This window comes from Martes martes (genome assembly GCF_963455335.1).
Source record: "Martes martes genome assembly, chromosome: 3".
Lineage (NCBI taxonomy): Eukaryota > Metazoa > Chordata > Mammalia > Carnivora > Mustelidae > Martes > Martes martes.
The window spans coordinates 86,389,855-86,410,950 of NC_137890.1; the positions used below are offsets into that span (position 1 = coordinate 86,389,855).

General features: G+C 38.9%; 1 protein-coding gene and 1 pseudogene across 7 annotated transcripts in view; one reads left to right on the forward strand and one right to left on the reverse strand.

Moving 5' to 3' along the window:
- The window catches only part of IWS1 (interacts with SUPT6H, CTD assembly factor 1), a 40,725-nt gene extending 28,477 nt beyond the window's left edge, over positions 1 to 12,248 (forward strand). For 2 of the 6 annotated variants that reach the window (XM_080797926.1, XM_080797924.1), the window contains exons 10-15: positions 811 to 928; positions 2,733 to 2,844; positions 3,417 to 3,473; positions 7,144 to 7,255; positions 7,693 to 7,850; positions 11,877 to 12,248. In XM_080797926.1, the coding sequence (XP_080654052.1) occupies positions 811 to 928; positions 2,733 to 2,844; positions 3,417 to 3,473; positions 7,144 to 7,255; positions 7,693 to 7,821 (528 nt within the window). In that variant the 3' untranslated portion in view covers positions 7,822 to 7,850; positions 11,877 to 12,248. The remainder of the gene's footprint in view (positions 1 to 810; positions 929 to 2,732; positions 2,845 to 3,416; positions 3,474 to 7,143; positions 7,256 to 7,692; positions 7,851 to 11,876) is intronic. The other 4 variants (XM_080797925.1, XM_080797923.1, XR_013966496.1 and 1 more) reach the window with 2 other exon arrangements.
- Positions 12,249 to 15,863: 3,615 nt separating this feature from the next.
- On the reverse strand, positions 15,864 to 16,254 carry LOC308340065 (small ribosomal subunit protein eS12-like; annotated as a pseudogene). Its single transcript has one exon. The product of its transcript is annotated as a small ribosomal subunit protein eS12-like (transcript).
- Positions 16,255 to 21,096: the final 4,842 nt, after the last annotated feature.

The window sequence follows — 21,096 nt, forward strand, 5'->3', positions numbered from 1 at the left end:
CTCTGTGTCAGCATGTACTTACATATTCTGCCTTAGTCTGCCAGAAGAGGGGTTTCAATAGGTATGTCTATTAGAAACATACTAAATAAAATGAGCATAAAAAGGAAGGCCTTATAACATTTCATGTAACTATAGTATTGAAGGAAAAAGATCTTGAGTTGCTATTATTTATCTAAGAGGAATTGTATAGCAGTGGACATGTTTTAGGGAGGCACTTGAAGTAGAAAAGGCACTAATTTCAGATTCAGATAAACTTGCTCGTGAAATCTTGAGCTGGGCCACCTTTATGTGGCTGTGACACCTTGGGCAGGCTACTTAACTTCTGAAGGAATTCCCAAGGAACTTCCCATGTGCTAGGTGTTCATACATGTATTGGTTCATTTATTCCTCTCAACAAATCTGTAAAGTAGGTGAATTGTTTTCATTCTACAGATGAGGAAATGAAGACTCAAGAGAAGTTAAATGACTTGTCCAAGGTCACATAACTAGTAGATTGGCTATGCTTAGGTTCAGACTGAGGTCTGTTTGATTCAGAGGCCTGTACTGATGCTTGTATTAAACTGCTAACTTCTGAGTATGGTTAGTTTACACTTTCCACATTAAGTTTTACTTTGACTCAGTGTAATACTGAAATCTCAACTCTTGATAGGAACACAGAGTATCTTTGTGTTCAATGCCTGCAGATTCTGAAAATGGAATTTTCCTTATTCTTTTGTGAAAGAACCAGGTGTTGGAGGTCCTCTAGAATAGATTGGCAGGACTCCCAGTTTTTGAGTGATTAATGTGTTTGTATGTGTTTGTGTTCCCCAGCTACCTAGTGTGAGCCAGGAGACCCTGAAGCATAGTGGGATTGGACGAGCAGTGATGTATCTCTATAAACACCCCAAGGAATCAAGGTCCAACAAGGATATGGCAGGGAAATTAATCAGTATGTACATTTTGCTTTTTGTTGTGTTGTGTTTATGTATGTCAGAAAGACATGTATATATAAAAGCAAACTATATTTTTACCAATATTCATTTGAAATGGGTTCATGAAGTAGAATAGAAATTTTTTTGGTAATTTCTTGTGGGTATCAGTTTTTTAGCCTTAGATTTAAAATGTTCCTCAGCATATTTAAGTATGCTATGAATATTAAGGATAGCAAGTGAAAAGTTTTCTAATCCTGGCTCAAGAGCATATATAGAGAGGGGTTAGTATATAGGCCCTAGAGTCCATCATATCTGGGTTCAAATCCTGGATTCACCACCTACCTTATTGCATTCTTTAGGCAAGTGATTTAAGCTCTAAGCCTTGGTTTCCTCCTCTGTAAAATAATGATATGTTCATTTTGAATTATAAAGATTATATTAGAGGATATATGTACTGTATTATATATTATATACAATTATATATAGTTTTATATATTATATATTATATATATAAGCACAGTGCATAGCACATAGTAAGACCTCAAGAAATGTTAGCCGCTAGTGCTATTGTTTCCTTTATAACGGTCTTCAAAGTGTTTTGCATGTTCTTATTTAATGATAACTGAGAAATCCAGGAATCTAACTGGAATTAATCTTATCAATTACTGTATCTTTCAGTTTTAAGAATGAAAACCATGTGTGTTTTCATCATTCTTCTTAATTCTTCTGTGCTCCATGTTGCAAAGGAATTTTTTAAACTTCAAGGATATATCAAAAATATTCCTATATATATAGTAATATATATATTATATATAATATAGTAATTATATAATACATAATATAGTAATTACTTTTCTATTCAGTTTTTGAGATTTTTGAGATTTTGAGATTATCAAAGGTTTTTAGAGAAATTTATTTTTTGTGTGAACTAGAGAAGTATTACATTTTTGATCTTGTTAATAAACTGCAGTGCTGTATTATATGATAAACTTCTAATGCTTTTATGCAGTAGTTCTCAACTCTCATTTTGCCCTAAGCTGAGAGAAGCAGAATATTCCCACTAATACCCATGACGTACTATAACAGTAATTCTGAATCTAATAGTGGGGTCCATAGGCAAAATGTGTAAAGATACATAGACTCCCTGAGACTCCCTGCTCCCTTATTTGATAACACCTAATATTCTTTCTGAATGTTCTTGTTTGTTTTGATGGTGTAGTAAATGCAGCAGTAAGCTAGATTATGTTTGAGAACAAAAACATCACCCCTGGACTTTTACTGACTAAATGGTGGGCATGTTGTACTTTGGTTCATGGTCACATCACTATAACAGCTTTCTTAGACTTAATGAAATCTAGACTCTGTGCTGCACTGTTAAAATGCAATTTTTGAAGATTTAGACATTTGACAAGTAATAAGGGAGCTTGTTTTTGGTTATACTAGGAAGCTAGAAGAATTTCAAGATTTTCTGTTTTCGGTAGAGTAAACTTACAAATTAGGCTGTCTTTGAAATGTCAATACAGCTAATTGATGACTGTCAAAGTGAGTCAGTTATTACTTCCTTTAAACCTCTGTGATAGTTAAAGGCATAAATGACTTTTTGACACTCAATTTTCTGAATCAGCTGAAGCTGATTATAATACTGGTATTACTACCTGCTGGGTTTATCCTGAAGTGGTCCTGAAATAATGGTATCTTTAGGGAAAGAATATTCTAAAGCCTGGAATATTACATCACACTAGAATGTAATATTATTATTTCAGGGAATGGTAGCAGAAATGCTATTTTCTAGTCTAAATAATTGATTTTTCCTTGTTACAGATGAATGGTCTCGGCCTATATTTGGTCTTACCTCAAACTACAAAGGTATGACAAGAGAAGAAAGAGAGCAGAGAGATCTAGAACAAATGCCTCAACGACGGAGAATGAACAGGTATGAAGAGTAAATATTGTTCCAGCAACTCAGGTTTTGTAATCAGGTCATTAAGAATCCTGCAGAGTGATAGGATTTTGTCTTTTCTCTCAGCTTCGTAGGTCTGTGTAGTTTATACCCTTTTAGTTTAAATGTGGTACTGTACAGTGAAGGCCCACACTCCCTTCTTTTTTGGTTTGATTTGGTGGAATGTGGCCTTTGCCAATTTTAGAGGTTGCTTGTGTTGTTCCAGCCAGTTGCAGGAAAGACTCTCTTTCTCAGGCCCATTTTCAGATTCTTAGGAGAAAAAAAATTGTTCCTGGTTCAGTTTGTATCAGCAAACTGGATGCAGTTGCATCCAGGATGACAGGGTTATAAGTTACAAAAATGGCAGTTACTCCTCACCCATGATGAAACCTGGTATGCAAACAATCATTAAAAGAAGTTATAATTTTAAAAGATTTGGAGTAATTTTCCCAGATCCAGTGTAAAGGACCAAATTGTAGTCCCAAGTTTGATATTTTGCTTTGCTGGTTTTTTTCTTAGTTATAAGGTTCTAACATTCCTGGTATCATTGATAATTTTTTTCACAGCACTGGTGGTCAGACACCCCGAAGAGACCTGGAAAAGGTGCTGACAGGAGAAGAAAAGTAAGATTTTTTATTAATTGTTGTTCTTAGACTTCATATAGAAAATCTTCTGCTTGTGGCTTTAAAAAAATGGCAAATGAAACGTTATGTTTACCCTAGTGGGGGGATGGCTTTCAGATTAACATTTATTGAATATCCACAAACATGGTGGTGGTCTAGAGGATATAACATTGAGAAATAGTTCATTTCAGTAAAGATTTTGTTGCTGCTTGCTATGTGCTAGACTGTGTTGAGTTCTGGGAATATAAAAACCAAAAGTGACCTATGCTCTTAAAATGTCTATAAAGAGTTTATAAGTAAAGGGGAGAGCTTAAGTAATGGTATGGGTTATTATGCAAAGTCTACTTCAGGAATAGCAAGTAGACTGAAGTGGTTGGGCAATAGTGTGGTACCTGAGATGGTACAAGATGAGTTTGAGAGTATAGATGTGGGCCAGATTTTGAAGGGGTTTTAAATCAAGTTGTGGAATTGTCACTTCTCTTTGTGATTCTATAGAAAGTGGGCATAGATACGAAGTTTTCAGATTTGATTTGGAATGCTGGTGCTGGTGGTATCGTGGTGCAAGGTGGGTTAGAGTGCAGAGGAGCTGAAGGCCGTGAAACTGAGGTACAAAATTGCCAAGAATTGGTGACTCTGTTAGGTGGGGAGTTTGGCTAATGTTGAAGACATCAGTTTTATCGCAAGTAACTCAGGCAGTGGTATTACCATTTGCCTAAATAGAGAGGAAGAGTAGATTTGGAGGACATAGGTGCCTTCTGCTTTGGGCATAGTAAATGTGAGATGCCTAGTGAAATACTCTTACAAATATCATGTATGATATTTATAATGTAAATATCATGGGTCTAAAACCTGGATTTGGGGCCAGAGACAATAGATTTGACAGTTATTTCCACAGAATTGATTGTGGAACCAAGAAAGTATAGAGTAAGAAATAAACCACACCACTTTGAAAAGAGTGTAGCCACTGAAAGTGAGTGAGTAGGTGTTGTTCTGCATGTTGGAGGAAATGCTAGAGGAGAATGAAGAGGCCATGCTGGAGAGGGATAGCAGCAAAGGGCATGGGCCATTGCAGAGGCTACAGAGGAGTTTGTGCAGTGAGTGCTGGCAATCAGGTGGCACCAAATTGCGAGAGGGGGGAGAAAAGCTAGAGAGCACTGGTGTTGTTGGTTTGTGGATAGATTTGATGATGGGACAGGGGGCAGCTTTACGGGAGAATAGGTTATGAGAATTTTCTTTGGCTAGCCACTTAATTTATTCCTGTATTTGAAACTTATAGAAGCTTGATATTAAGAAAAGATGAAACTTGGGGTGCCTGGGTGGCTCAGTTAGTTAAACTTCTGACTTTTGATTTTGGCTCAGGTCATGATCTCAGGGTTGTGAGATCAGGTTCTGCACTGGGCATGGAACCTGCTTAAGAGTCCTTCTCCGGCTCTCTCTGCCCTCCCCACCCCCTCACTCTCATGCTTTCTCTCTCTTTAAAAAAAAAAAAAAGATTACACTCCATACAAGGGAATAGAAATGAATTTTTAATCCTCTTCTCCCACTCCAACCTCCCCCCACACAGACACACATATACCCACTCTCCATTTACCAGTAGAGTAAATAGTTACCTAAAAGTTGAGTGATTTGAATGCCCACATGTTTACAAATAGGCTTTACTTTTGAGGGGTGCTAGTCTTAATTTAGTCTTAAATTTGTACATAAAAGTAACTGTATGTCACACCATCAAATGCTGGCAAGGATGTTGAGAAACTAGCTCACTCGTACCTTGATGTAAGTAAAATGATACAGCTCCTCTGGAAAACAGTTTGGCAGTGCATGTAAAGTTAAACATGCAACCACCATACGACCCAGCACTTGCAGTCCTGGACACTTTTCCCAGGAAAATGAACATTTAAGTTTGTGCAGAAACCTGTAAATGAGTATACAGCTTTATTCATAATAGTCCAGAACTGGAAACAATCCAGATGTCCTTCAGCAGGTGAATAGTCAAACTGTGGCACATTTGTACTGTAGAATACTGCTCAGCAATTAAAAGGAACAAATATTGATAGATGTAACAACTTGGATGGATCCTTGTGGGCGTTATATTTAGTGGATAATGCCAGTTTCTAAAGATTATGTAGTGTATTCCATTTATATAACATTCTTGAAATGCTAAAATAGAGAAGTGAAGAACAGGTTCATGGTCACCAGGGGCTAGGGGCTGGGCAGATGGACTATGAGGGTGGACTTGTTTTTATAAAAGGGCAATAGGAAGGACCCTCGTGGTAAATACACGAACCTGCACTTGTGATAAAATTGCATAGGACTAATAAACACAGAAACACACAATGAATGTAAGTAAAACTGGGGAAATGTAAATAAAAACTGGTGGACTTACATCAACATTAGTATTGTAGTTCTTGGATAGTTTTGCATCTTTTACCATTGGGAGAGACACTGGATCTCTCTGTATTATTTCTTAAAACTACATGTGAATCTGTGATTATCCAAACTTTTAAAAACAAGAAGCAGAAATTATTGTATTAATTGCATATACAGTAACACCACAAAAACTACTTTGAGGGCGTACTCAGTTTTGGGGAATCATTTTGGCTACCGGATGTGAGACTGTGAGGAGCTCCACCAGACCAGAGAAATTGGAATTTGGGGTTCTGATGTGAGAGCCAGCCTTGGAAAGGAAAGAGGCTTGATTATATCTGAAGCTCAAGGGAGGCTAAGAGAACTCCTGAAAATGCAGAGGAAGTTGGCTTTGAGAGGGAAGTTGAAGAATTTTTAGAGTAATGTGAGTGATGGTGAGGTCAGCTGAGATAGCAAGAGGGCAGATAGGGTGACCTGGGGAAGCGGAGGAAGTTTTTTGTTTTTTTGTTTTTTTGTTTTTTTAATTTTTTTATTTTAATAAACATATAATGTATTTTTATCCCCAGGGGTACAGGTCTGTGAATCGTCTGGTTTACACATTTCACAGCACTCATCATAGCCCATACCCTCCCCAATGTCCATTTCCCCACCACCCTCTCCCGTCCCCCCTCCCCCCCGCAACCCTCAGTCTGTTTCTTGAGATTGAGTCTTTTATGGTTTGTCTCCCTCCCAATCCCATCTTTTCATTTTTTCTTTTCCTACCTCCCCCCAACCCCCCCGACCTTGCATCTCCACTTCCTCATATCAAAGAGATCATATGATAGTTGTCTTTCTCCGATTGACTTATTTCGCTAAGCATGATACCCTCTAGTTCCATCCACGTCGTCGCAAATGGCAAGATTTCATGTCTTTTGATGGCTGCATAGTATTCCATTGTGTATATATATCACATCTTTTTTATCCATTCATCTGTTGATGGACATCTAGGCTCTTTCCACAGTTTGGCTATTGTGGACATTGCTGCTATAAACATTCGGGTGCACGTGCCCCTTCGGAGCACCACGTTTGTATCTTTAGGATATATACCCAGGAGTGCAATTGCTGGGTCATAGGGTAGCTCTATTTTCAGTTTTTTGAGGAACCTCCACACTGTTTTCCAGAGTGGTTGCACCAGCTTGCATTCCCACCAACAGTGTAGGAGGGTTCCCCTCTGCGGAGGAAGTTTGATATAATACCTGTGCAGCTGAATCAGCTGGACCCAGCTGTGATTGGCTATATAATAGCATGGTCTTCTTCCTATTCTCAGGGCCCTCAGACCTGGAGATCCTGGATTCTGTGCCCGAGCCAGGGTCCCCATGCCCTCAAACAAGGACTATGTTGTCAGACCTAAGTGGAATGTGGAAATGGAGTCATCCAGGGTAAGTAAGCAAGGAGGGAAATAGCGAGGTGAATCCCAAGTGGAAGTTACTATTTTGTCTTTTACTTTATGTGTTATAACTCTTAACAGCTCTTGAGGTTTATCTGATTTAAAGAGAGCTGTTTTCTGGTCTCTTAGCTAGCCAGATCATTGCTTGTGAGCTTTACTTCAGACTTAAAGCAACAGTATCAATCCCTTTATTTCAACTGAATCTTGAAGTCTAGAGTGTTCTCATGCAGTCATTTTTTAGAACCATGAGAAACAGAACTCTCTACTTCTGCAATCTACCCCTCCCTTTCTCTTCAACTGTTTTAAGTAATTCTGTTGTGAAATATTTAGGGTAAACACTTCCTCTGTCATCATTGTAAATACTACTCCTTGATCTTCATTGCTCCTCAGTAATCTTTTTTTATTCTCCATTCAAACTACTCTTTCTAGCCTGGTATTCTTAAAAAGGGCCTAAGCCGATTGGAAAAGCATAAGAGGCGATTTGCAGAACAGAAACGACTCAGCAAAGTGCACCGTGCTGTCAAGTTCAGCATTGAAGGCAACAGGATGCCCCTGTAGTCCTGGCCCTACCAGAGTGTATCCGGGAGGTATCCCCAAGGAAGCATGCTCTGTGCATGAGCTTGAATTGTCAGCAGCTAGAGTGAAGACAAGTGTGCGTGTGCTTTCCTAACCAGAAAAGGCCCAGCCCACTTCTAGTTACTGAAATAATGACCCTAACAAACACTTCATGACTTTCAAGTTCTGTTGAATATTTAGAAATTAAAATGGAAGTCCCTTCTTTTATTAGAACCCCGGAAACTCATGGATAATTAATTCCCTGATAAGCATTTTCATCTTCCTGTTACCCATTTTTATTAAAAAGTCTTTCTTAGGGTCCAGAATCATAGTGGTCTGCATTACAAGCATGTAAAGTGATGAGTAGCTTCTTGATGGAAGGGAGGTGACTTTTCCTCCCATTATCAGTGGCTCATCAGTGTGCATTTGAGAGGACCCATTGCATAAAGCCTTACACTAAATAGTTAAGAGATAAATTTGATTAATACATCTTTAATACATGGTTAGAAATGAAAACGTTGGGACCCTTCCTTAAAGCCACACTCACTCCCTGCTGTGCTCTGAGATGAATAGCGCTACCTTTGTAGCAGTGTGCTCTTGAGAGTCTGAGTGTGTTGCCTTCCTTTTGTGACTTCTCCACGACCCCTGCTTGGGCAGCTATTTTCATGGACTACACTCACCTTTGTGCCAGTTCATTTTTGATATTAAGCTGCAATCAAAACAAAGCACACTTTCTTACTTATTGAGAATAAATGAGAGGTAGAAGAGCACTGCTTCAGTGCCAAAAACTTTTTCATACTTCCTTCCCCTTTTTTGTACTTTTACCCATATCCACATCCCTTGATACCCCTTATCTTCCTCGGCCACTTCTCTTTCTTTTTATCTTTCCTTCTCCCACTGTCTTTTCCCCTCTTGCTGTCCCTCTTAGTAGTAGTTTTTCTTCCCCAGCACACTTACGTTTGAGAATTGAGAATGGTAAGGCAGAGAAAATGTAATAAAAAAAGTCTCAGTGGCCATTCTTTGGAAGCCTAGCTGTGTCCTGAAAGGCATGTGCCTGTCTGCCAGTGTTGCTGGTTCTGATCCCATTCTCCCAGTAGGTGATGGGCAGGTGGGAAGAAGTGGCCCAGTCTCCTGCTAGAGCAGAGAGGTGACTAGCAGGCAGAGAGGCAAGTTCAAGCTGTTTTCCTTTCCTTAATCCCAGCACTCCCAAGATCATAATGTGCCGGTACTATCTAGGTCCAAGTCTAGGCATGTTTGGGGGCCTGGTGATTTCATGTTACATTTTAGGGTATTGTCCTTAAACCACCTGACACTCTTTCCCTGTTCAGGAAGAGTCCTTATGAATTCACTCAGGGCTTCCACATTGCAGACACTAATGAGTATTATTAGAAAACATATTTTCCAGAAGAAAATTGGAGTGAGTAAATGCCTTTCAAATGAAACTCTCTTTGTTTTAAATGTCATTTTTATTTTTGAAAGTACATAAGTTAATATAAAACACTATAGAATAACCCCATTGCAAAGCCCTGTTCTTCTCAAAGTCCCCAGTGTTAACAGTTTGTTTTGTTAAATGTATTCCCAGTAATGCTTCAAATTTGTTTTTTTGTGGTTATAATTACAGAAAATTTTGAGATTAGAAAGAAATCACCCACCATTCAAAAGCAGTTTGTTACAGTTTTTGCCCCTTTTTTTCGACTGATACTTTCATAAAATTATATTGTATATAATTTTGGTCATTTCCCCTCATTAAACCACCTTATCATTTGTCTTTTATATTGGCTGCATAATAGTCTATCATGTGAATATATAATTTGTTTATTTATTCCTCTGTGGTTTCTGATTTTTCACTCCTAAATAATGCAATAACCTACACTACATTGTATATTTAAATGTTAATTTATTCCATGGAGTGCTTTTAAGATAACAGTAAAATGACAAACGTAATGTATGTTTTTATATAAACTTTTAAATGCAGAAAGCACAAATAAAATTAATGTCACTTGTAATTCCACCACACCTTAATATTAACATTTTGGGCTATTTCCTTTTTGTCCTTTTTATATTGTACATAAACATTACTGGTTTTGTGGTTTGGTGTTTTTGTTTCAACTTTTATGCAAAATTGTTTTATACTTTGTTGGATTTTTGTTTTACTAAATATGGTAAAAATTCACTTAAGTAAACATTCTTCAGTGACTTAATATTGTGTCATAATACAGTTGTACCATAGTTTTGTTGTTGTTGTTTTTTTTTTAAGCAAACCCATCTTGCTAATATTTTAAGCTACTTTTGGTTTTTCACTGATAAAACAGTGCAGCATACACTCTCAGTGTTCTAAGGAGGTGTGGTACAGAGTTGAATTAGGAGAGAGGTCATTGAATTTGGCATGTTAGGTACTAAATCTTTTGTGTTCTCTGACTTGGGGAAACTAGGCATCTGCCAGCTGTAAGTCTTAATATAAATAGGAATGGATCAGTGTGACCTGGGTGTGTCCCTTTAGTGGAGGCTAGAGGGCTCAGATTGTTAGGTGCTGGGAGACGTTTCTAATGGCGTGTAAAGCTGCTGGGAGTTAGGTAATTGGTGGAGATCTGAGTGGGTAAGGCTTCTGATGTGGACTGACTATAAGTACTAAGAATCAGGGCACATCTGAAAGGAGGTCACATGTTTAGGACTATCCAGAAAATCTGGGGATTTGATAGGGTGATAGAAGTATAGCTCCTTCTCCTCTGATAAGGAATGTTTTTGCTAACTCAGAGTACTACTGCCAAGTGTTAAATTGACATAAATATTTGGACTTGGGATTGTTTTAGAAAATATAGGGTGGATGATCACTCTTGTTCGAGACTGACTGAGGGTTCCTTGCTTCTGTCTGAGGGGTATGCTGAGTCTAGAGGTGGGATAAGACTTGGGAGGCTCCTCAACTCAACATTGCCACACTGATAACTGACCCAGAATGTCTCCTTCTGGGCCTTACCTTCTTTTAGCAGTCTTGGAATTGAGCTTCACAGGTGATTCAATAATAAACATCTGGGGAGAAATAGAAGAACTCATCACTTTTTATACCATTCAACATTCTTAAGGATCGGAATTGTCAGTAACACTATAGTCAACCAGAAGAGTTTCCCCTGGTCTTTGACTTAAGTGGCAGACCTCCTCAGCATTTCTAAAGGTCAATTTCTTAGAGATGGCATCCTTTTAAGACCCATAGTCGTTAAAAATTAAAAAAGAAATAATCTAACAACCAAACCTTTAACCATATATGGCAAGCAGGAAGAGATGCAAAAAGTAGTAACACCCTTGGACCAAAAGATTTCATTTGCTTTTTTTTTTTTTGGTTATCAAGTGTACTTATTTAATATAAATCTAATTGGTTCCAAAGTAGTAGTAATAATAGTAATAGCTGATACATATTTTGAGCACTGACTGTGTGCTAGTATTTGACACAATTATCTCATTTACTTCTCCTAGCAGTCCTGAAAGGAGCGGCCTGATTTGCCTAGGGCTCTAGAACTTGCTGAGGCAAAGTGGGGATTCACCCCAAGTCTGAAACTAGAGCTTCAGCACTTAATTGGGTTCGCTTTACTCATCCTCTCACCTCATTCGTTATGCTTAAGGCTTTTTCTCAGATGACTTTCCTTGCCTTAGAAAATCACTATTCTTCATGCCAGCACTGCTGGGAGGTGAATATCTGAAGTGGCCAGCTCCATGTTTGACCTTTGAAAGGGAAAAGCATATAGTCACAATGTAAGTGAATGGAATTGGGGGGAATCATAGTTTAAATTTTCCCCCTTTCATCTAGGAGGTTTCTGTGGACTGAGGCAGAATTTTAAAATAAGACATGGACAACTGTTAATCTTCATTGAGAGAGTTTAATATGTGTACATTGCTAACACTGGTGTGTACACTTGATCTTGTTCCTGAGGTCACCAAAGCATATTGTGATTATTACAGAAATTGGAGCTCTTCTGACTGTTAACTTGCAGATAAAAGAAGATGAAAGACAAAACTAGATTTGTGTATTTCAATAATTTGCTCTTTAATTTTTACCCCACTCTTAGTTTCAGGGGACCTCCAAGAAGGGTATCAGTCGACTGGATAAGCAGATGAGAAAGTTCACAGATATCAGAAAAAAAAGCAGATCTGCACACGCAGTGAAAATCAGCATCGAGGGCAATAAAATGCCATTGTGACCTTGCCTGGGATGTGTCCCCATCTCTAAGAAATGCGCAATGGACTCTTTGGAGAACGAAGATGATATTTTAAAAATTTTTTTAGTGTATCTGTAAATGGTTCTGCTTATATCAGATGTTGTCATAGGACTTGCATTTCTCTCACTTGTATTTAAAACTGTTTGTTGTGTACTTTGTACAGAAGAATACTAGTCATACTTCTATAAAATTTACACAATAAAGTTCCATTCTGGTTTTGGGGGGCTGTCTCTTCATTGTCTTAGAGGATGTATTCTCAGTGGGGGTGAAAATTGGCTTTTGGTGAGAGAAAAAAATCTTAGCTATTACAGTGGTTTGTGACCCTTCCATCTTCCATGTTCATTCTTCCTGACCATAGTATAGTAAGGAATTTGTCTGGTCTCTGTCTTGGATTCCTGATAAGGAACTTCTAAAAACCTTTGCATTTTCTGGGTGATAGGAACGTTTTTGTGATTCTCATGAGGTGACTTGTTAGGCCCTGAGGTAGCTTTAGGATGGGGGATGTCACCAGAAAGATCTACCATGTAATTCAAGGGTTGGGATTTTGGGCAGGCCTGACGGGTTGGAGTGAGGGGATTGAGTTCAGCCATGTGCCCAATGATGTAATTGGTCATGCTTGAGTAGTGAGATCCCAATTAAAAACTCTGGACATTCAGGCTCACTGGGGCTTCCTGAATGGTGAGCACAGTGATAAGCCGAGATGGTGATGTGCCTTCATTCCACAAAGAGAGGGTGTGGAAGCTCTGTTTACTGCCAGAACTCGCCCTATGTCTCTTCATTTGGCTGGTCCTCCTACTTTGAGTCCTTTATAATAAATCATAAACATAGTGCTTTCCTGAGTTCTTTCAGTCATTTTAGCAAATTCTTGAACCTAAGGGGATCATGGGAACCCCCAGATTTGTAACTAGTCAGTAAAAGTGGTCATGGACCCACTTGAAACTGGCATTCAAAATGGGAGCGGTCTTAGGGAGGACTGAGCCCTTAAACCTGTTGAGTCGGATGCTAACTCCAGGTGGTTAGTGTCGGAATGAATTGCAATATTCTAGTTGGGGTTGAAAGAAAATACAAAATCTTACTATTTCTTTTAGGAAATTTTAATTGATTTTAATTAAATTACATTGATGTTTTCTCATGGAAAGGGTGTTATAATGAAAAAAAAATTTGTGAAATACTTCCTTAGAGGAAATGTGGATGTAACTGACAATCACTGTACCGGTTACTGATAGCAGTTTGGCAGTTGGGTTAGAGATAACTATAGTTTATGGCTATATTGTTCTATTTTTGTGATACTTTAAACTTAATAGTCTCTGCAGATTTAATTATGAAAAACCTCTGTTTAGTCAAAAATGACTAAATTCAAGAACCAGTAATTCATTTTGATTATGGAAATTGATACAAATTGGAACAGGGTTTTTGACAACACTGATTTTCAAAAACACTTGAAAGTAGTACTTGCCATAAAAGCCTTTGAATAGCAAAAATGGCTTGAAGTGTATGCACTTACTCGAAAGGTCCTCTCAGTATCTGCATTTACTTTTTTTTTTTTTTTTTTAAGATTTTATTTGAGAGACAGAGGGAGAAAGAGCATGAGGTGGGGGCAGCAGAGGGAAAGGGAGAAGCAAACTCCCTGCTGAGTGGAGTTGGCAGGGGGAGCTCCAACCTGGGACTCTGGGATCATGATCTGAGCCAAAGGCGGATGGTTAACCAACTGAGAGCCACCTGGGCAGCCCCACATTTACTTTCAACAAGCTTAGCACAGATGGGGCAGTGAACTGTAAAAGGCAGGTGCATAAAAATGTTATCAGGTGATTGCTAACTGCTAGGTGGAGGTGGAAACAGTACGTTCTACAGTCATTTTGCTTTATATAGATAGCCTTAAAAAAAAACTTGTGAGAGCAATAAAAGCACAGCCATCTATTGAAGCAAATGTTGATGAACCTGGTCATTAAAAATTCTAAACAAGAAAGGTAAGAGTAAAAAAATATTTAAACTTACTAATACAGTATTTTGCCATTTGATGGAGTAAGCTCCAATTATCTGATGATTTCACAGATACGGGCTAAAACATGGTGCCAGACAATAAAGGGATAATCGTAAGTGAGGAATTCAAAATGATTTAGGAGGTTCTCTTAATACTATGTTGAAGAAAAGATTGTTTCTGTATAAATGATCCTTGGTCCATGGGTTAGAAACTCAGACCTCCAAACAGAATGGCTTTTTTTTTAAATTTTGGAAATTTTTCTAACTTAAAATTATGTTGCAAGAATGGTAAAATAAACTCCCATATACCTATCTTCACCTATTTTAACCAGTTGTTCACATTTGTAGCATTTACTTTATACATGTGAGTAACTTGTTTGACAGCTTGCCTCTTGGTCCTCAAATGTTTAAGCATATTTCTCTCCATAGAGACCTTTAGTTTGTTCCATTGTCGGTGGTGATGCAGAATCATTTTTTCCCAGTTAAAAAAATTTAATTGTTGACTAAATTATTTTACATTAATTATGTATAAATGTAAAGTACACATAGAATTTGACATCTTTAAGGACAGTTTTTAAGTGTACAGTTAGTAGCATTAAGTCCATTCACTTTTTTTTTTTAAGATTTTATTTATTTGACGGAGATCACAAGTAGGCAGAGAGGCAGGCAGAGAGAGAGAGGAAGGGAAGCAGGCTCCCCGCTGAGCAGAGAGTCCAATGTGGGGCTCGATCCCAGGACCCTGAGATCATGACCTGAGCTGAAGGCAGAGGCTTTAACCCACTGAGCCACCCAGGCGCCCCAAAGTCCATTCACTTTTGTTTGCAACCGTCAACTGCCTTTCATCTCCAGAAATCTTTTCATCTTAAAAAAATGAAACTTCCATTGAATAGTAACTCCACATTCTCTCCTTCTGGCCTAGCCCTGGCAGTCACCATACTGCTTTATCTCTGGTTTTGACTACTCTCATCTCATATAAATGGAATCGTACATTGTTTATCCTTTATGAGTGGTGTATTCACTTAGCATAAGGTCCTCAAGGTTCGTTCATGTTGAAGCATGGGTCAGAATTTCCTTCCAAACATTTTAAGACTAAGACTATTATATGTGTATACCATGGTTGGTTTGTCCATTCACCTGTTGATGGATATTTGGGTTGATTTTACCTTTCGGCTGTTGTGAAGAATGCTGCCATGAATACGGGTGTGCAAATATTTCTTTTGAGACCCTGCTGTGAGTTCTTTGAAATATATACCCAGAGGTAGAATTATTGGGTCATATGGTAATTCTAGTTTATGGAACTGCCATGCTGTTTTCCAAAATGGCTGCCCCATTTTACATTCCTACCAATAATCCAAAGGGTTCTAATTTGTCCATAGCCACATCAACACTTATTTATGTTTAGTTTTTTGGGGGGTTATTTTTGGTTTTGTTCTTGTTTTGATAGTAATCATCCTACTGGGTATAAGATGGTATGTCATTATGGCTTTAATTTGTATTTTTCTGATTAGTGACATTGAGTATCTTTTCATATTCTTACTAATGCTTTTGGTACCTTCTTTTGAGAAATACCTATAAAGATATTTTGCCCATTTTTAAAGTAAGTTTTGAGTTGTTGGAGTTCTGTATATATTCTGGATAATAACTTACCAGATGAATGATTTGCAGATATTTTTCTAATTTTGTGGATTGCCTTTTCACTCTTTATTCCCACTGAATGGTCTTGGCACCCTTGTAAGAAATCATTTGACCATATATATAAGGGTTTATTTCTGGCCTCACTTCCATTAGTCTGTATGGCAATCCTAGCATCAGCATGACACTTTTGTTTTAGGAACAAGAACCAAATTTTTCACTTGTTTATTTCTTGATTTTGAAGAATTCCTGGATGACATGCTTGGCCTGAGACTCTTTGCTATAGTTCTTAACCACCGCAGAACTGCAACCAACTACGTGGGATTTCCCTCTCTGTTCATAGAGGTCTAGCCATTTGCCTAATTTCTTATTGTCATCAATCTTAATTAGATTGATTTTGGTGTTCAGCACAAAGGGCCTCAACCAACTTGTTATACATAAGCTCATCACAGTTGGGTGCAAGCACACGAAGATGGGCTTGGCACTTGTCTAAGGCTTTGGTGGCTTTGTGAATTTCATGTGCCAGGCCCTTGTGGATGAGGGTGGTTTTCAGCACCTCTTGTAAAGCAGTATTAACATCCATTACACCTCCAGCAGCAATGCCTTCCTCAGCCATGGTGGTGGGCCAGGCTAGAGCCCAATCTTGGGTGTACCTGAAGCCCCGCCTCTGAGCAACTTGGTGGCGGCAGGGAAAGAGCATGATCTTGTTTTGACTACTATGGCTTTATAAATTTTGAAATCCGGAAGTGTGAGTCTTCCAACTTTGTTCTTTTTCAAGATTGTTTTGGCTATTTGGGGTCCTTGGAGACTTCATATGAATTTTAGGAGGGATTATTCTGTTTCTTCAAGAAACATCATTGGGGTATTGACAAGGACTGCATTGGTTCTACAGATCACTTTGGGTAGTATTGACATTTTAACAGGATGAAGTCTTCCTGTCTATGAACACAGGATGTCTTCCTGTGTAATCTCTTTGATTTCTTTGAGCAACATTTCAGTGTATATTCTATAGACATTTTCTTTGTAGTTATGGCAGTTACTTCTGACATCTTAAGTTGTAAGTATTTTTAAATAATTTCAATCACAAAAACTTTGTAGTCTACCTGCCTTTATGTTATTGATGTCACAAATCACTATATATGTATATACACACACACACGCACAATATATTATATACCTACTAACAGATTTATAGTTATTTTTTATGCTTTTCTATTTTAAATCCTGTAAAAGAAGTTATAATACTGGGTTTTATATTTGTCCATGTATTTACCTCTGCTGGAAAAATTTACATTTTTATATGGCTTTGAGTTACTAGTGTCCTTTCAACCTGGAGGACCGCCTTTAGCATTTCTTGTAGAGCTTGTCTCCGTAGTGTTTGTTTATCTGGGAATGGCATTATTTTCTCCCTCATTTTTGAAGGATAGTTTTGCCAGATAGAGAATTCTTGGTTGATGGGTTTTTTCTTGAATCACTTTAATTATATCATCTGACTGCCTTCTGGCCTGCAGAGATTGTGCCCTGGGAGCCAGAGAGGGACCCCTTTACTAGTAAAATACAATTTTGGAGGAGAGCATCAGATTAACCATTGTTTCCAAATTGCCTTCTCCCTACCTACCTATATACTACTACTATTCCTCAGGCAGAGATTGTCAGGCCAAGCTCCATACTGCCTCTGTTGTTGTGATCTTCCCTCTCGTGGTAGCAGAAGTCTTACAACCTCAGATGCACAGGTAGAATGTGGTGTGGAGTGAAGTGAGTATAGATTACGTGTATATAAAAGTTGTGCTGAGATGTTAGAGTAGTCCTGAGAGGTGGAATTGTGTAGTGTTAACGTGGGCTGGAAATGTTGCAAAAATGCATGTGATTCTACAGCAAGCTGTCTCAAGTTGGCTGATTTTGGTACCATTGAGTTCCACATGTGCATTTCATATGTTCATTGTTTTTTTTTTTTTTTAAAGGAAGTGGTGAGCTGTGTCACAGCATTACCTGTATGCCTCATTTTAAGCAAGCTGAGTACATAAATGTAAAGATCTGACAAAAACTTGGGGATGATAGTTTGGAAAATGCTTTACTTACAAGATTTTTAGAAAACATTCTTACTGCTTTGGGGCACCCAGGTGGCACAGTTGGTTAAGTGTTCTGCTCTTGGTTTTGGCCAAGATCATGATCTCAGGGTCATGAGATCGAGCCCCTCATCTGGCTCCAAGCTCAGTGTGGAGTCTGCTTGAGACTTTCCCTCTCCCTCTGCTGCTCCTCTCTAAAAAAAAAAACAAAAAAACAACCCCCCCCCCAAAAAAACCACTTAAATAAAATAAAAATATTCTTGCTGCTTTAAAGCAGGATTTGAAGGAGCAACTTGTGAGAACAACCCTCACTCTAGGAGATGGGGTTTCGGTCTGTGCTCCCCAGGACTAGCTCAGTTCTTCCAAAATCTGGGGCCCTGGACCTGTGTGTTCTTTCCATGATGGAGCTGCAGTTATGGATGCACCAAGGGAGGCTCAAAGTGTGTCAGGCCCTAAGATAGCTACTTATTCCGTGGGTTTATTTGACTAGAGAGCAATGGGTGAGGCTTTAAACAAAATACTTTGTAAATGTTTTATGATGATGACATGTTGAAAAGACAGTGGATTGAAAGTAAAGAGACAGAGTTTGGTCTCCCAAAATGTGTGGATCTCTTTGGGTCGGGGAAATCAGCGCTCATGGTTTTGAGAGGAGAAAAAAGGAGAGAGTTTATGCTTTACTGTCCTTTGAATTTGGAGAAGGAGTGATTTTTTAAAAAATTCTTTTCTTTCTTGTGTTTTGAGAAAAGTTACTTTTTTGGCTAGAGATAGTACAGAAATAGAGTTCTGCACACTAGTTCTATATGAGACCAGCTGAGGTCAGTTAAGTGCTGGCCCTTTGAGGAACTTACCCTGGTAGTTGACCAGTATAGTTAAGGACAGCCATTCCAAGCTGGTCTCTTCTGAAACCCATGTCAGGAGGAAGTAGGACCAAATCAGAGTCCGTGGGCTCACAGGGGTCAAGGACCACATCCATCTGGTTGTCACCATTCAGTTTGTTGAGCTGACCTAACATGGCACTTCATATTTTGACATTGATTATACTTAATTCTATGAGATGTTATTGTCCCTGCTTTACAGATAAAGATAATGGTGCACAGAGATCAAGATGCCACCCAGTTGGTGAGTGGCAGAGCCAGAATTCAAGTTCAGGTCTGAATGCAGATCCCTGGCCACCTTATCAGCTGGATTTTTTTCCCACATGAAGTATTTGGTAGTTTTTATTGTTCAGACTTGTAGTTCTTGGCTTTTATCTTCTGGACATTCCTAAGTGTTGCTATTCTGTTTTTGTTGAGGAAGTCAGAGAATCTTGAGGTGGAAATAGTCATTCAGGGGTTTCCTAAGAAATAGTGTTGTTCAGTATTATATTTTAAAAAGGATCAAATTTGGTAGACTTTCAGCATCATCAGGTTATCCTTAGAGCAGAATTTGGAATGAAATTGATTCATGTCAACCAATTTCCTTTTTGAAAATTTTTAAAGCAAAACAGCAAAACCGTGTAAGTCCTGTGCATGTCTCTGCTGAAAGGGAGAGGAAATACCTTTCATGGTGATCAGTTAATCACCCTATTTAGGTTTCACATAAAGGCGCTGTTATCTTTCCATAAGTGAGAAAAATGTGTTCAAAGTGAAATGACTGCCCAAAGTCATACTGTAAGTAGCAAACCATCCATGGATCCGGAGTCCATTCTTTCTGTCTTCAAAGCTTTCAGTTATGCTGCAGCGTTTTCTGGGTGAAATACTAGGATTTAAACAGATGCTTAGAGTTTTTGTGTTGAGCCTGTAGTTGTTCTTGGATCTTGTTTAAACTAGTACCATCTGAAGTGAATACCTGTGTCCATTCTTTCCCAGGTTTTGCTGTTACCACTCAAGATACCTTGAATAATACATGGGAGACCTCAGGACACTGATAAGGTTAATAGCCTAATGGCTGGGGAAGGGCTGAGATTCAGCCATACTGCTAAATAGTTTGGTGATAACCTCCTTCAAATGTTATACTACTGATGTCTGTTAGGGCTTTGGATCCTGGGGAAAAATCTTGAATTCTGTCCATTATTGGGTTTGATTATGGATAGGACTTATGGGCTGAAGTGGCCCAGGCAGAGGCCCACCTGCAGAGATCTGGGAGCCCCAAGAGAAAATTCACTGTAAGAGAAGGAGCAGTCTGACAGGGCAAGCTCCTCTTTGCAAGAGGATAGAATGTTGGAGGCAAGCTGAAGGTCCCAGTATCTCCTGAGTCTGTGGGTGTGAACTGAGCTGTTTTGATGGATGCTATAATGCTGGAGTTCAGAAAGTTGTGCTGGTCATCCGTATGCAAAAGGAACACTCTAGCCTCATAGCCCTTCGGAGTCCTGGAATGGCAGCTCCTCTGGCCAACCAATTTAGGGCACAATGACAGGAGTGGTCCTCCCTCCTGGGGTACATCTGTGGGATCATCAGACCCAAAGCTGCAAAAGCTTGACCTGAGCGGCCATAGCAACCCACTTAGGATCATGTGCACCCTTAGGATTCCTAGAATATTTGAGAAGGAAGGATTTTGCTTGAGGTAGGACTCCCTACATTTGCATAGATGAGCACTCAAAGCCATTGAGATTTAGAAATTAACATGAAACAACTTCATTTGTACTCATGGCTGATTAAGGCTAGGAAAGTTTTCCTTTCTGTTACATTTTAAAATGGGTAAGTGAACAGGATTTTTGAGACACTCAAGAAAGTAATCAATTAGTATAGCTTGTATCTTCATTAAAGACTCTGGGCCACACATGGCCCATGGTCTGTACTCCACAGCCCCACAGCCACTCTGCTCTCATGTCATGTCACTCATCCATTCACTCACTGCTCTCCAGCACCCACTGGCCAGCTTCCCTTTTTTCATGTGCACCCAGCTATTCTGAGTCTGGATCACATTCTCCTGCCCTGTCTCCTTAAATATCCACCGACCTTGCTTTCTCTTTGGTCTCTGTTCAAATGTCACCTTATTGGTGACACCTTGCCTAACTTTCTTATATGAGAGAGCAACACCTGCCCCTCACTTTGTTTTTCCCTGAAGCACTTTGCACTGTCTAACTTGGTATATATTTACTTGTTTGTTATTGAGTGTACCTTTCTCATGAGAGTGGGAGCTCCATGAGGGCAGGAACTCCATTAGTTTTATCTATTGATGTATCCCCAGCAACCAGAACAATGTCTGTGACATAGTATATACTCTGTAAACTTGATTCATGAATGGCCCCTACTGCCTGCCTGCCTTCATTCATTAATCAATTCATTCAACAAACACTGAGTCCTGTAGGTGCTGGATATACTGGATAGCAGAGGACCAAAGATGAACAAGCTAGCTTCTGTCCTCAATTAGGTCACAATATGAGGAGGGACACAGAAAGGCAAACTTAACTA